At 36.3% G+C, this 11,989-nt stretch overlaps 1 protein-coding gene across 1 annotated transcript; it reads right to left on the reverse strand.

Moving 5' to 3' along the window:
* Positions 1–952: 952 nt before the first annotated feature.
* Positions 953–11,511, reverse strand: LOC127426435 (proteasome subunit alpha type-5-like). Its single transcript, XM_051673243.1, has 10 exons — positions 11,432–11,511; positions 10,811–10,853; positions 10,468–10,534; positions 10,143–10,269; positions 9,322–9,389; positions 9,124–9,231; positions 8,962–9,020; positions 7,645–7,747; positions 1,758–1,844; positions 953–1,374 (listed from the first exon to the last, which is right to left on the reverse strand). The coding sequence occupies exons 2-10, from the start codon at positions 10,837–10,839 to the stop codon at positions 1,297–1,299; spliced, it is 726 nt and encodes a 241-aa protein (XP_051529203.1). The 5' UTR covers positions 10,840–10,853; positions 11,432–11,511; the 3' UTR covers positions 953–1,296.
* Positions 11,512–11,989: the final 478 nt, after the last annotated feature.

The following is an 11,989-nucleotide window of genomic DNA, read 5'->3' on the forward strand; positions in this document are numbered from 1 at the left end:
CCAAGGCTGATTTATGAATGTTAAAATACATGCGTTCGCTGTACTAGGGTTCGTTCATTTGCGTACAGAACTGGGTTAACCACGCTTTCATCTGTATTAAATGGCAACAAAGCTACCACGTGAGTGACAAATTTGCCTGTCATACAAATCTCAAAAGAGTAACCTCCTGAGATCCAGTAAAAAGGCTTGTTAAAGGGATAGTTCACCCAAAAAAGAAAACTCTCTCATCATTTAGTTCTTCTACTGAACACAAACAAAGATTTTTATCAGAATATTTCAGGTCTGAAGATCCATACAATGCAAGAGTGTGGTGAGCAGACGTTTCAAGTCCCAAAAATCACATAATAAAACATCATAAAACTAATCCATATAACTCCAGTGGTTAAATCTGTTTTCTGATGTGATGCAATCCCTTTAGGTGAAAAACAGATAAATATTTCAATCCTTTTTTTATATAAATCTGTACTTTCACTTTCAAAATGTGAAAGTGGAAATTTATAGTAAAAAAAGGACTTGATCAGTTTCTCACCCACACCTATTATATTGCTTCTGAAGACATGGATTTAATCACTGGAGTTGTATGGATTACTTTTATGATGTCTTTATGTGATTTTTGGAGCTTGAAAGGTCTGTGACATTCATTTGCATTGTATAGAAAATAAATAAATATAAAAAGATTTATATTAAAATAGTATTGTGATATTAATATTTATGATATTAATATCAGGCCTATGATATTGGTCACACTCCCAAACATTTGGTTTCACAGAAAATTGCAGCACATTTTTTTCTCTGTATGGTCTCAGAAATAATAATATAAAGACAATAACTTCACAACTAGCCAAACGTTTGGATACACCTACATTTATTATTGCCATTTTCCATATTTAATAATAATAGTAAATAAATTAAATACAACATCCAAGAGTATGACAATCTTGAACAGCACATATGGATTTCCTTCTATATCATAAATCACTTGTGAAAAAGAAAACACTCAAACACATTGCTTTTTTCCAACAACAGTTTATTGATGCATTGATTTGTAACAAAAAGAACCCCCCCGTTTAAGTCAACTACACGATTTGCTGTTCTGTGCTTGTACGGAACTATAGAAATTTTTGGATTGACAGAAAAGGAAAAGAAAAAGTATAAAGTCTTAATTCCTGTCTGAACAGGCAAACCGTAGGATGCAGCCAGAGTATTACATATGCAATTGCTGTGTGATGATTCACACAAATCACATTGGATTTCTTTATCGAACATCAGTTGGGCTTAGCACAGCTCTGTTCAGCTTTAGATATCCTTGATGACATCCTCAAGTTCTTCTTTTGTGTACATGTGAAAGGTCTTGCCTGGCTCTATTGTGGCAAGCTGGAGAGAAGAGAAAATGAGTATTAAAATGTTAGAACTTTTGTCAGTCGGATACATTTGAATGCATTATTAACTGTCACATCCTGCATTACATTGTGACAGATTCATAAAACAACCCCAGTGATGTATTTGTATTTGATGTATCTGACAACAGAAAGTTTCAGAAGTTCTGAACAAGTTGTTTTTGGATATTGTTTTAAATAAAAGGTCTATTGGACTGGGGTAAAAGTTTCAATTTCTGAAGAATACAGTATATTTTCATAGTACAAGCTCTTTTATCTTAAAAGATCAAGGGAAATTTGATTCCTCGTGATATGACCCCTTTAAATTAAATTATAATTCACATGATTCACACCATGTTGGGTGGATCACTTGTGCATTACCTCAATGTTAGTGGCATTCAGCTTCTCCTCCATCACTTGTTTCAGAATCGTGAGAGAAGACTTGATAGCCTCCTTTAATGTCATGGACTGCAAAAGATTAACAGAGATTTTATGAATGTTTTGTTAAGGAAAAGATGCAGCACCAATGCTAAACTTTCTGGCATTCAGTGTGACTGGGTATCTTGAAAGTAATTACATCTTTGGAAAAGTCTTTTGGACACTGGCTGATGTTTATTAGATTGCACTGTCACATGGGTGCTGAGTCTGGTGACTTAAGTTACACTAGTAGAAGCATGATGTACTGGAATGAGTAAATGGGTGGGGTAGATTCAAGCATGTGGCTCAAGTTGCTGCTGTAGGATTCTCTTGGGAGTGAGCCAAACATGTTCCTCTGTGAGAATACTCTCTCGAAATAACCGGTCTATGGCAGAATGAATAAGACTCTAAAAGTGAAAGTTCATCCAAAATGGAAAATTCTCTAATCATGTACTCACCCTCATGCCATCCCAGATGTGCAGGACTTTCTTTCTTCAGCTGAACACAAACAACGTTTTTTAGAAGAATATCTCAGCTCTGTAGGTCCTCACAATGCAAGTGAATGGTGGACAGAAATTTGAAGCTCAAAAAGCACATAAAGGCAGCACAAAAGTAATTAATACGACTTCAGTGGTTTAATCCATGTCTTCAGAAGAGATATGATAGGTGTGGGTGAGAAACAGATCAATATAAGTCCTTTTTTACTATAAATCTCAACTTTAACATTCTTATTTTGCTTTTGGCAATTTACATTGTGCATATCGCCACCTTCAGGACAGAGAGGAGAATTTATAGTAAAAAATAAAAAAATAAAAAATATTGATCTGTTTTTTAACCACACCTATCATATCACTTCTGAAGATATGGATTTAACCACTGTGGATTACTTATATGCTGCCTTTGTGCTTTTTGGACCTTCAAAGTTCTGATCACCATTCACTTGCATTGTATGGACCTACAGAGCTGAGATATTCTTCTAAAAAATCTTAGTTTGTGTTCAGCAGAAGAAAGAAAGCCATACACATCTGGGATGACATGAGTGTGAATAAATTAGAGAATTTTCATTTTTGGGTGAACTGTCCCTTTAAAGTTAGAACTTAGCATACTGTTATTTAGACAGACATGTGGAGTTCAATTTTGTAATATATCAAGAATACATAAATAAAAGATTTTGAAGGCTGTAATACTATGCTATAGCTTAAAATCTACTTAATAGACTATTGAACTGTAAAATATAGATAGTCATCATATGTTAACTGAATTATGTTTATCCAGAATTGTCTATATTAGCCTACATTAGTTCATCTTATTGGTCACATTGTAGCTTTTGAAAATTTTTCAAATTCAGTGTGTTCCATTAATAAATGTCTTGAAATTGCGAATTTTTTATATATATATATATATATATATATATATATATATATATATACACACATATTTATTGTTTACGTAAATAATTTGTAGTATTTACAAGTATTTACAATGATATGTTAAAACACGAGCTAAATCGGTATTGTCTTTTTAAGACTACCGGCATCAGCTAATGAGCAAACATAAACATGATTAGAGTTGCACGGTTATTCACGCATCCATTTTTTCTGTAATTAGAATTAGTTTTTTTTTTGTAGATGTTTTTATCAACAACTGACTGTAAAGAACAAAAAGGATATTAAAAGAGACATTATTCACTGACGTATGGATTGCGTGGATCTCTTCTTTGGACACGCAGTACGAGTCAAACCAAACTTTTACTTTCAACAGGCAGTGAAAGGATATCGCTACTCAATCACTGGTGAGTGAAATTTAAAAAATTACCAGCCAGTGGCTAATCACAGACATTTTAGTCACACAGTTTGAAAATTGGTCGCATTTGCAAGTGATTTACTCGCATTGTAGGTGGTTTCCATATAGAGTAAAAGATTGATCTTGTTCGTTCAAACAAAGTTCGCTATGCATTGGAAAATCTATATTTTTAACCAGTCCTATTTACGATTATGATTAATTGTCATTAAGAAAAAAAAAAAAAAGTGCGCACATCATACACCTTAACAAATTAATATTTATATTTAACTTGGAATCATATAATAAAATAGGGATAAAATAATTACTTTAAGTCTTTCAAAACTTATGAATGACAAATTATATTGGATCAGTCCATCTCAAGTGGTCCAATACAGGTTGCTTGACCATTTTTAATTTTCCTATTGTTATTTTTTTTGTGATTACCTCTATGTATTGGTATTGCAAAACCACCAGTTTTTTAAATTTTTATTTTACTTGGTTTAACCATGACGGCCATCTTTGTGTCATGGCACATGACAATTTTGGTTATACAGCTGTTTACGGAAACCTCAATATCTCGGCTCAGGATAGTCCTAGCTCCTTGGACCAAAAACTGATCTCTAGAGCACATTAAAAGTTACAACCCCAATACTGAAAAAGTTGGGACAGTATGAAGAATGCTAATAAAAAAAAAAAAAGAAGTGGTTTGTAAATTATATTCACCCTTTGCTATATTGAAAGCACTACAACTAAACATTATATGATGTTTTACCTTGTGAATTTCATTGTTTACGTACAGTAATTTCAAATCAGATGATTGCAACAAGCTCCAAAAAAGTTGGGACAGTCGAGTGTTTACCACTGTGAAACATCACCATTTCTTCTAATAACACTTGAGCATTTAGGCACTGAATACACAAGTTTAAGTTTAAAAATTGGAATTTTCCCCCATTCATCCATTATGCTGGTCTTCAGCTGCACAATTGTACGGGGTCTTCGTTGCTGTATTGTGCGTTTCATAATGCACCACACATTCTCAATTGGAGATGGTTAGGACTGCAGGCAGGCCAATCTAGCACCGGCACTCTCTGCTTGCGGCCAGTATGTGGCTTGAAGTTGTCCTGCTGAAAATTCCGGGTCATCCCTGGAAAAGACGGTGCTGGACGGCTGTATCTGCTGCTCCAAAATTTGTACATCTCTCTCTGCATTAATGGTGCCCTCAGAGATGTGCGAGTTACCCATGCCATGGGCACTGACAGACCTCTGGCCCATACAGACACTGGCTTTTGGACCCGACGTTGATTATGGCTTGGATGGTCCTTTTTCTCTTTGGCCCGGAGAACACGACAGCAGTGTTTTTCAAAAACTATTTGAAATGTGGACTCTTCGGACCAAAAAACACGGTTCCACTGTTCTACTTTCCATCTAAGATGAGACCGAGCCCAGAGAAGTCGGCAGCACTTCTGGACAGTGTTGATGTATGGCTTCTGCTTTGCATAGTAAAGTCTTAACTTGCATCTGTGGATGCAGCAGCAAGTGGTGTTGACTAACAAACGTATACTAAAGTTATCCCAAGCCCATGTTCATGATATCAATTACAGATGAATGATGTTTTTTAAGACAGTGATGTCTGAGGGATCAGAGATCACGCACATTCAGAAGTGGTTTTCGTCTTGCCCTTACGCACCGAGATTTGACCAGATTCCTTGAATCTTTTCACTATATTGTGCACTGTAGAGGGTGAAATGCCCGAAATCCTTCTAATTTGTCTTTGGGGAACATTGTTCTCAAAGTGCTGGATTATTTGCTGAAGTCTCGAATGATCCTTGCTCTTGAAGGACTAGGCTGTTTTTGAAGGCTCCTTATATACTATGACATGATTGCCTCATCTGTTTAACATCTCCTGTTTAAGATTGCCTTGTTATTTTAACTTGTCAAATTTTTTAGTCTTAAATTGCCTGTCTCAACTTTTTTGGAGCGTGTTGCAATCATCTGATTTGAAATGACTGAACATTAAAAAAATAAACAATGAAATTCACAAGGTAAAACATCACATAAGGTTTAGCTGTAGTGCTTTCAATATAGCAAAGGGTGAATATAATTTACAAATCACTTCTTTTTGTTTTTATTAGCATTTTTCATACTGTTCCAACTTTTTCGGAATTGGGGTTGTACATGGACATATATAAACATTTTGCACATTCTTGTTCCTTAGACTTAGAACTAAGGCCCTAATGTAATGCTTAACATTGCGCAAAGTTCCACTTTTAGGATCATTTTATAATGGGAAGGGTTTGAGTCTCAGTCTTAATTTTTTTTAGGGGTTACCTAGGTAAGTATAGTGTGCATGCAGAAGTTTGAGACTTCTCTCTCTTTTTTTTTTTTTTTTTAATGGGGCGAGAAAGTGAGATTTTTTACAATTCCCTCAATTTCGGGTTGAATATCTCTGATGGGGGACCAGATAGGAACCTAAAATTTTCACAGAAATAAGTCCTCTAAAGTAGTATTCTGCTGTAAAAAATTGAGCTTGAGATTCCACTGGTTACAGAGCTGGGGTTAGTAGAAATCTGGGGAAAAGCCTACTTTATTCATGCATTTTGAGAAATTAACAGATGTAATATAAGCATAAAAATAATAAAAATGTATATATGTACATGTACCTTGTAATGTGCTCTAGAGATCAGGTATTGGTCCAAGGAGCGAGGACCATACTGAGCCGAGATATTGAGGTTTCTGTAAAAAGCCGTGGAACCAAAATTTTTTGTGTGCCATGACATAAAGATGGCCGTCGTAGTTAAACCAAGTAAAATAAAAACAAAATACTGGTGGTTTTGCAATACCAATACAAAGAGGTAATCACTAAAAAAAAAAAAAAAAAAAAATTAAAATAGGAAAATTAAAAATGGTCAAGCAACCAACTTTACAATTATTGGACCACTTGAGATGGACTGACCCTATTTTAAATATCAAAATATTTCCAAATACTTAAAATATGTGTCTCTTTTATAAACGAGTTAGTCAGACATGACTAATAAACAATAATAAACAATTCTAACCCAATTTGCAAACAAATCAAACTAATTTCTGCGAGTTTACCATCGATTCTCAATGGAAGAACACATGGACTAAAGCGTTGTTTGGGCTTAAAGGAAATCCCAGAGGCTTCAAATAAGTTTTGATCTTTTATTTTCTCCTTTTACAGAAAGTCATGTCGGGTTTTAGCTTTAGTCTTGGTCCAATTTACATTTACACTGTTGTTTTTGGAACCCAGCCAACCTGAATAGCTATTACATCATATTATATTTAGCAGTAGTATAATATTTCAGTCATAAATAGGGGCAGTGGTGGGTTATAGGGGCAGTGGTGGCTCAGCGGTTAAGGCTCTGGGTTACTGATCAGAAGGTCGGGGGTTCAAGCCCCAGCACCGCCAAGATGCCACTGTTGGGCCCTTGAGCAAGGCCCTTGACCCTATCTGCTCCAGGGGCGCCGTATCATGGCTGACCCTGCACTCTGACCCCAGCCTAGCTGGGATATGTGAAAAAGAAGAATTTCACTGTATATGTGCAAATGTATAATGTGTGATAAATAAAGAAAATTATTATTAATTATTATTATAAATTCTTTAAATACACACATTATCTTAAGGCTCTCCGCTTAAACCCACCATTTCTCATGAATAAAGATCTTTGCGATTCTGTATGTATTTAAAATAAGTTTCTTTATTCTATCATCATCTTTATTCTATAATATCCAGAGAATAGAGTAAGCAGGTGTCTCCTCCTCCATCACTGCATGTCATTAACACTGCTTGTATGAACATGCAACGACCAAGAATATTTGCCATTTCACGATTGTTAAAGTGAAACTGGAGTTCTTTGCGTTCACTATCAAAATCCTTGTTTATATTTTCACAGGAGTATTGTGTATGTACACACCATCTGTTGGCGCAATCCTCAGATGGTGTGTACATCACAGCACTTCAGAAGCGATCCATCTTCACGCCCTCCGAGTGTGATCCGCGGTGCAGCTCAGTGAGACGGTCGCAGTTAAATTGAATGGATGGACGTACCTTGTGATAGACTTCCTGCAGAGAGCTCTGAGCACCCTCAGATGCTGAGCCAATAGCCCTGGCATCACACTGGACAAAAGTGCCCGAAGGGTCCATGTGGTATCTGTCAAAGAGTTCAGTGTGATTTATAAAGTTTACAAACAAATTAAATAAAGACAAACCCAAGTATTTGAAACCTTTCAGAACTTTGAGATGACCATCTATGAACACTTTTAAGAATATTTGATTAATGGTTATTTTTTATGTTGATTATGTTTTAAGCATGCACATCATTATGGTGATTAGGGATGTGCACGAGTAATCGACAAATCGTTCTGCACCAGCTAGCCGACTATTAAAAACATGACTTGAATGTCACAAAATGATTTTTGTTTGCATATTTGCCTGGCATGCGCAATGCTGAAATTACTTTCCCTCTGGATCTTTCACCAAATCTCGCAGTTACAATTGAGTCCACTGGGGAAGCGCTGCTGATATGTGTCGTTGATGTGTTGGATAAGAGATGATGACATGTTGGGCATCTTTGTGTACTTCCAAGCAAAGCTAAATGTGGTAATACTTAGATTCTTATTGAACTCTATTCTTTTGGTATTCGGTTCTTGTTGGAGTCATGGACTGTTTTTATAGTGGAAAGGAAATGTGAAGCGGTACAAGAAACTCTGAAGCCTGTATGTGTATTAAATATCTGAACACATGCAGTGTGCATTTTATAACAACTTTCACCACTGTTTTTTCTGAATAATAACATGTGAAATGATAAAATTTTATGTAGACTCAGAATTTAGATATGTGCCGTTAATACTGGTTTCTATGTACGTTCCAGGTGAGTGCAAAAGTTAACTGTTATTTTTGAATCTTTTTATTATTATTAATGCATATTGTTCATTTCATTTTTTTCCTCAAAAGAAAAGCATAGTTTACCTATTTTGAAACTGTTCTTGGTAACATTTGGGAACAAAATATAAATTTCACGTATGTGTCATACTTGTTATTTTTAACTGAAATGTTCATTTACGAGTAATCGATTACTCTCTTTTTCTTTTTTTTTTTTTTGTGGGTTAGAGTACTCGACTAAAAAATTACTCAAAAATGCCCATCCCTAATGGTGACTGAGGCTAACATTCTGCTTTACATCTCCCTTTGTGTTCCATGGAGGAAAAGTCAGTCATTTGGGTTTGGAACAATGTCAGAATCTTCATTTTGAATGAATTTTCCCTTTGAGAAGGTTTTGAACTTTTAAGCTAAATTAAACTATTTAGCTATATTTAAAAAATGTTTAGGTAGCTAAACATTACAAACTATACAGAGTGTGCTTACAGTTGAGGTCCTTTCTCATCATTGCCTCCAAAAAGTAGAGCAACACCAAAAGGACGACTCTAAAGAAAAAAGACAAAAAGGAGGAATCATTTCAGCCTATTCTGGTTTCAATCTGAAATTTTAGAGAAAACTCCCTTTAAGTTTAAGGCAGACTGGTCTTACCATAGCACCAGGATCAGCATCCTCCTCTCCAAACTGCAGAGCGAGGTTAGACACAGCCTGTGTTATGCTCTCTACCGTCATCGTCTCATTGTAGGTAAACCAATGGTTCTGCAGAATACAAAACACCACGACAGTGCTTAAAATATGATCTGGAGTGTTTCAAAACTGGAGTATTACAATATTAAAGAAACTTCTCACCTGTGTTTCCACTCTTGCTTTGTCGATAAGTGTTTTTGCATCAGCTATTAAGCCACTCATGGCACAGCCTGTAATAAGAAATTAACACAATCAGTTCTTCACAACTAGCTTTATTACCCGGCACCCACCGAGAACATGTTCTCTTAAAGACTTAGTTCTCACCTTCACATCTTTCCAAACCCATATGTCCTTCTTTCCTTCATGGAACACAAAATATGTTGTGCAGAACATTAGCCTCAATCACCATTCACTTTCATGTATGGACGAAATATGCAATGAAAGTGAAAGGTGTCTGAGGCTAACATTCTGAACTCTTTTTGTGTTCCATGGAAGAGAGAAGGGGGGGCGGGGGATTTTCTCCCCAAATCGCTCCAAGTCCTCATGGTGGCGTAGTGACTCGCCTCAATCCGGTTGGTGGAGGACGAATCTCAGATGCCTCCACGTCTGAGACCGTAAATCCACGCATCTTATCACGTGGCTTGTTGAGCACATTACCGCGGAGACCTAGCACGTGTGGAGGCTCACGCTATTCTTCGCGGCATCCACGCACAACTCACCACGTGCCCCACCGAGAGCAAGAACCACATTATAGCGACCACGAGGAGGTTAACCCAACGTGACTCTACCCACCCTAGCAACCGGGCCAATTGGTTGCTTAGGAAGCCTGACTGGAGTCGCTCAGCACGCCCTGGATTCGAACTTGCGACTCCAGGTGTGGTAGTCAGCGTCTTTACTTGCTGAGCTACCCAGGCCCCCAGAGAGAAAGTAATCTGAGGTTGGAACAATATGAGGGTGATTAATAAAGACAGCAGTTGTGTTACCAATATGAGAATCGATTTCTACAATCTTCTCAATGCTGCTGGGCTCCATCAGAGGAGAAGTTATTCTCTTCTCGACAGCAAGACATACCCCCTCCGATGTCTGAATGCCAATGGCCGTTGAACCCAACTGGAAAGACAGGCAAAGCAAATGTTAGACATGACATTGACATGTCACAAAATGGGACAGTTTGAAACAACCAACAATATACCGCTAATAAAGATCACTATATATTATATAAGCGGATTATTATGTACTTTTTTGGTCTTTTGTTTTTTTGTTACTTAAGAAAAACGGAAATAATTCTACATTAGAAATGAGGTCTACCTTGATAGCTTCAATGGCATATTCTACTTGAAAAAGTCGTCCTTCTGGAGAGAAAGTGTTTACCCCTCTGAGGACAGGAAAAAAGTTAGTGTGGTTAAGTACATTCAAATCTGTATTTACAATATTTAGCATACATTGTAATACACTGTACAGTTACAGCAGTTCTTCCACTTGCAAGCAAAACTGAAAGTGAAAGTTACAAGACAAGACTATTTCTATTGTACCATAAGAACATGTAAATATCCAAGGAACTACTATAACAAGAGGCCACTGATATCATAAATGTCCAATATTTAAATAAAATACATTCAATTTTACAAATAAGTTTCATTGTTTAATTTACCTGTCGTATTCTGATCTTGTCAAGAACATGATGAAATGCAAATCTGTAAAAATAACAAATCATGAGATAAATGGAAAAACAGGTCGAAACATGATATAACTTTCAACGTACTAAAGTAGCACAAAATACAACAGCTAGCTATGTAAGCGGGGACAAGTTGGAGTTCACAACCAATCAGAGACCAGTTATCCTTTCACTGATTGGACGGTCCAGAGAAGAAAGGCGGCGCTATGATTCGTTTAGTCTATTCGATTGGTGGAACCCCACTTCATTCAATGACAAGGCATGTTTCACTTCAAGTCAACAGACCCTACCGAGCTTTTTTAAATACCCCATCGTATGTGTTTTCAAATAAATCATATTACAAAACTCTTACACGTCTCTTTAAGCAGGTTTGCCCATTAGGTTTTCATACAATTTGTTCTTTATTTTGATATAAACGTGTGAATACATACACATGAGCATCTGCCGTTAGCTAACCACTTTCCTACTAAATAAAAAATTAACAGTTCAAATAACTGTATACTGTATGCAACATAATCGCAGACGTTTTCGTATACGTCGGTGATATTTACTGCAAGTCTGCACGACATAATATAACATTCGTTGTGAATTTCTTACCTTCAGCAGTGGAAGGGTGAGTTCGCTTTTTTTCAACAGTACAGGAAGTGTTCCCCTATAATCGTCCGACCAAAACATACCCCGTCAAACATCTGTTCCTATCTTAGATACGCTTTCCATTTTGACCAATTCAAACATGTCTGACTAACTCGTTTATAAGTATCTTTTGTCCCATAGGATGGTATATGGCACGTTGGGCCATCCTAGGTAACAAATAAATTGGTTAAAAATGCCAAAATGTGGACTGTAGTTAGTAGATATTATTCATTGGAGTTCATGGGATTAATAATTAATTATTCATGTGCAACAGTTCAGTATAAAGCAGTAGTCATACAATTAATTAACTATAATTCGACTAAACAAACAAGCGATGTGGACACCATCTGGTGTGAGTGTGTGTGTTTCCATTCTCATTTAAAATGCGGGCTCTTTTCTTTCTTAACTCTCATTTAAATATCAGTTTCGTTACCTTTCTCACATATATGAATGATTTTTATATATTTCAAATAATATGACATTTTCTTTTGTCACTAACAACAGTCTTTTGTCGTCAACAGT

Source organism: Myxocyprinus asiaticus, chromosome 35 (genome assembly GCF_019703515.2).
Source record: "Myxocyprinus asiaticus isolate MX2 ecotype Aquarium Trade chromosome 35, UBuf_Myxa_2, whole genome shotgun sequence".
In the NCBI taxonomy this organism is placed as follows: Eukaryota; Metazoa; Chordata; class Actinopteri; order Cypriniformes; family Catostomidae; genus Myxocyprinus; species Myxocyprinus asiaticus.

Excerpts from the sequence above, each read along its gene's own strand:
- LOC127426435 (XM_051673243.1), bottom strand. The coding sequence starts at position 10,839 with ATGTTCTTGACAAGATCAGAATACGACAG. Across the intron at positions 9,232-9,321 it reads AAGCAAGAGTGGAAACACAG|AACCATTGGTTTACCTACAA; the intron begins GTGAGAAGTTTC and ends TGTATTCTGCAG. Across the intron at positions 7,748-8,961 it reads GATGAGAAAGGACCTCAACT|ATACCACATGGACCCTTCGG; the intron begins GTAAGCACACTC and ends ACTCTTTGACAG.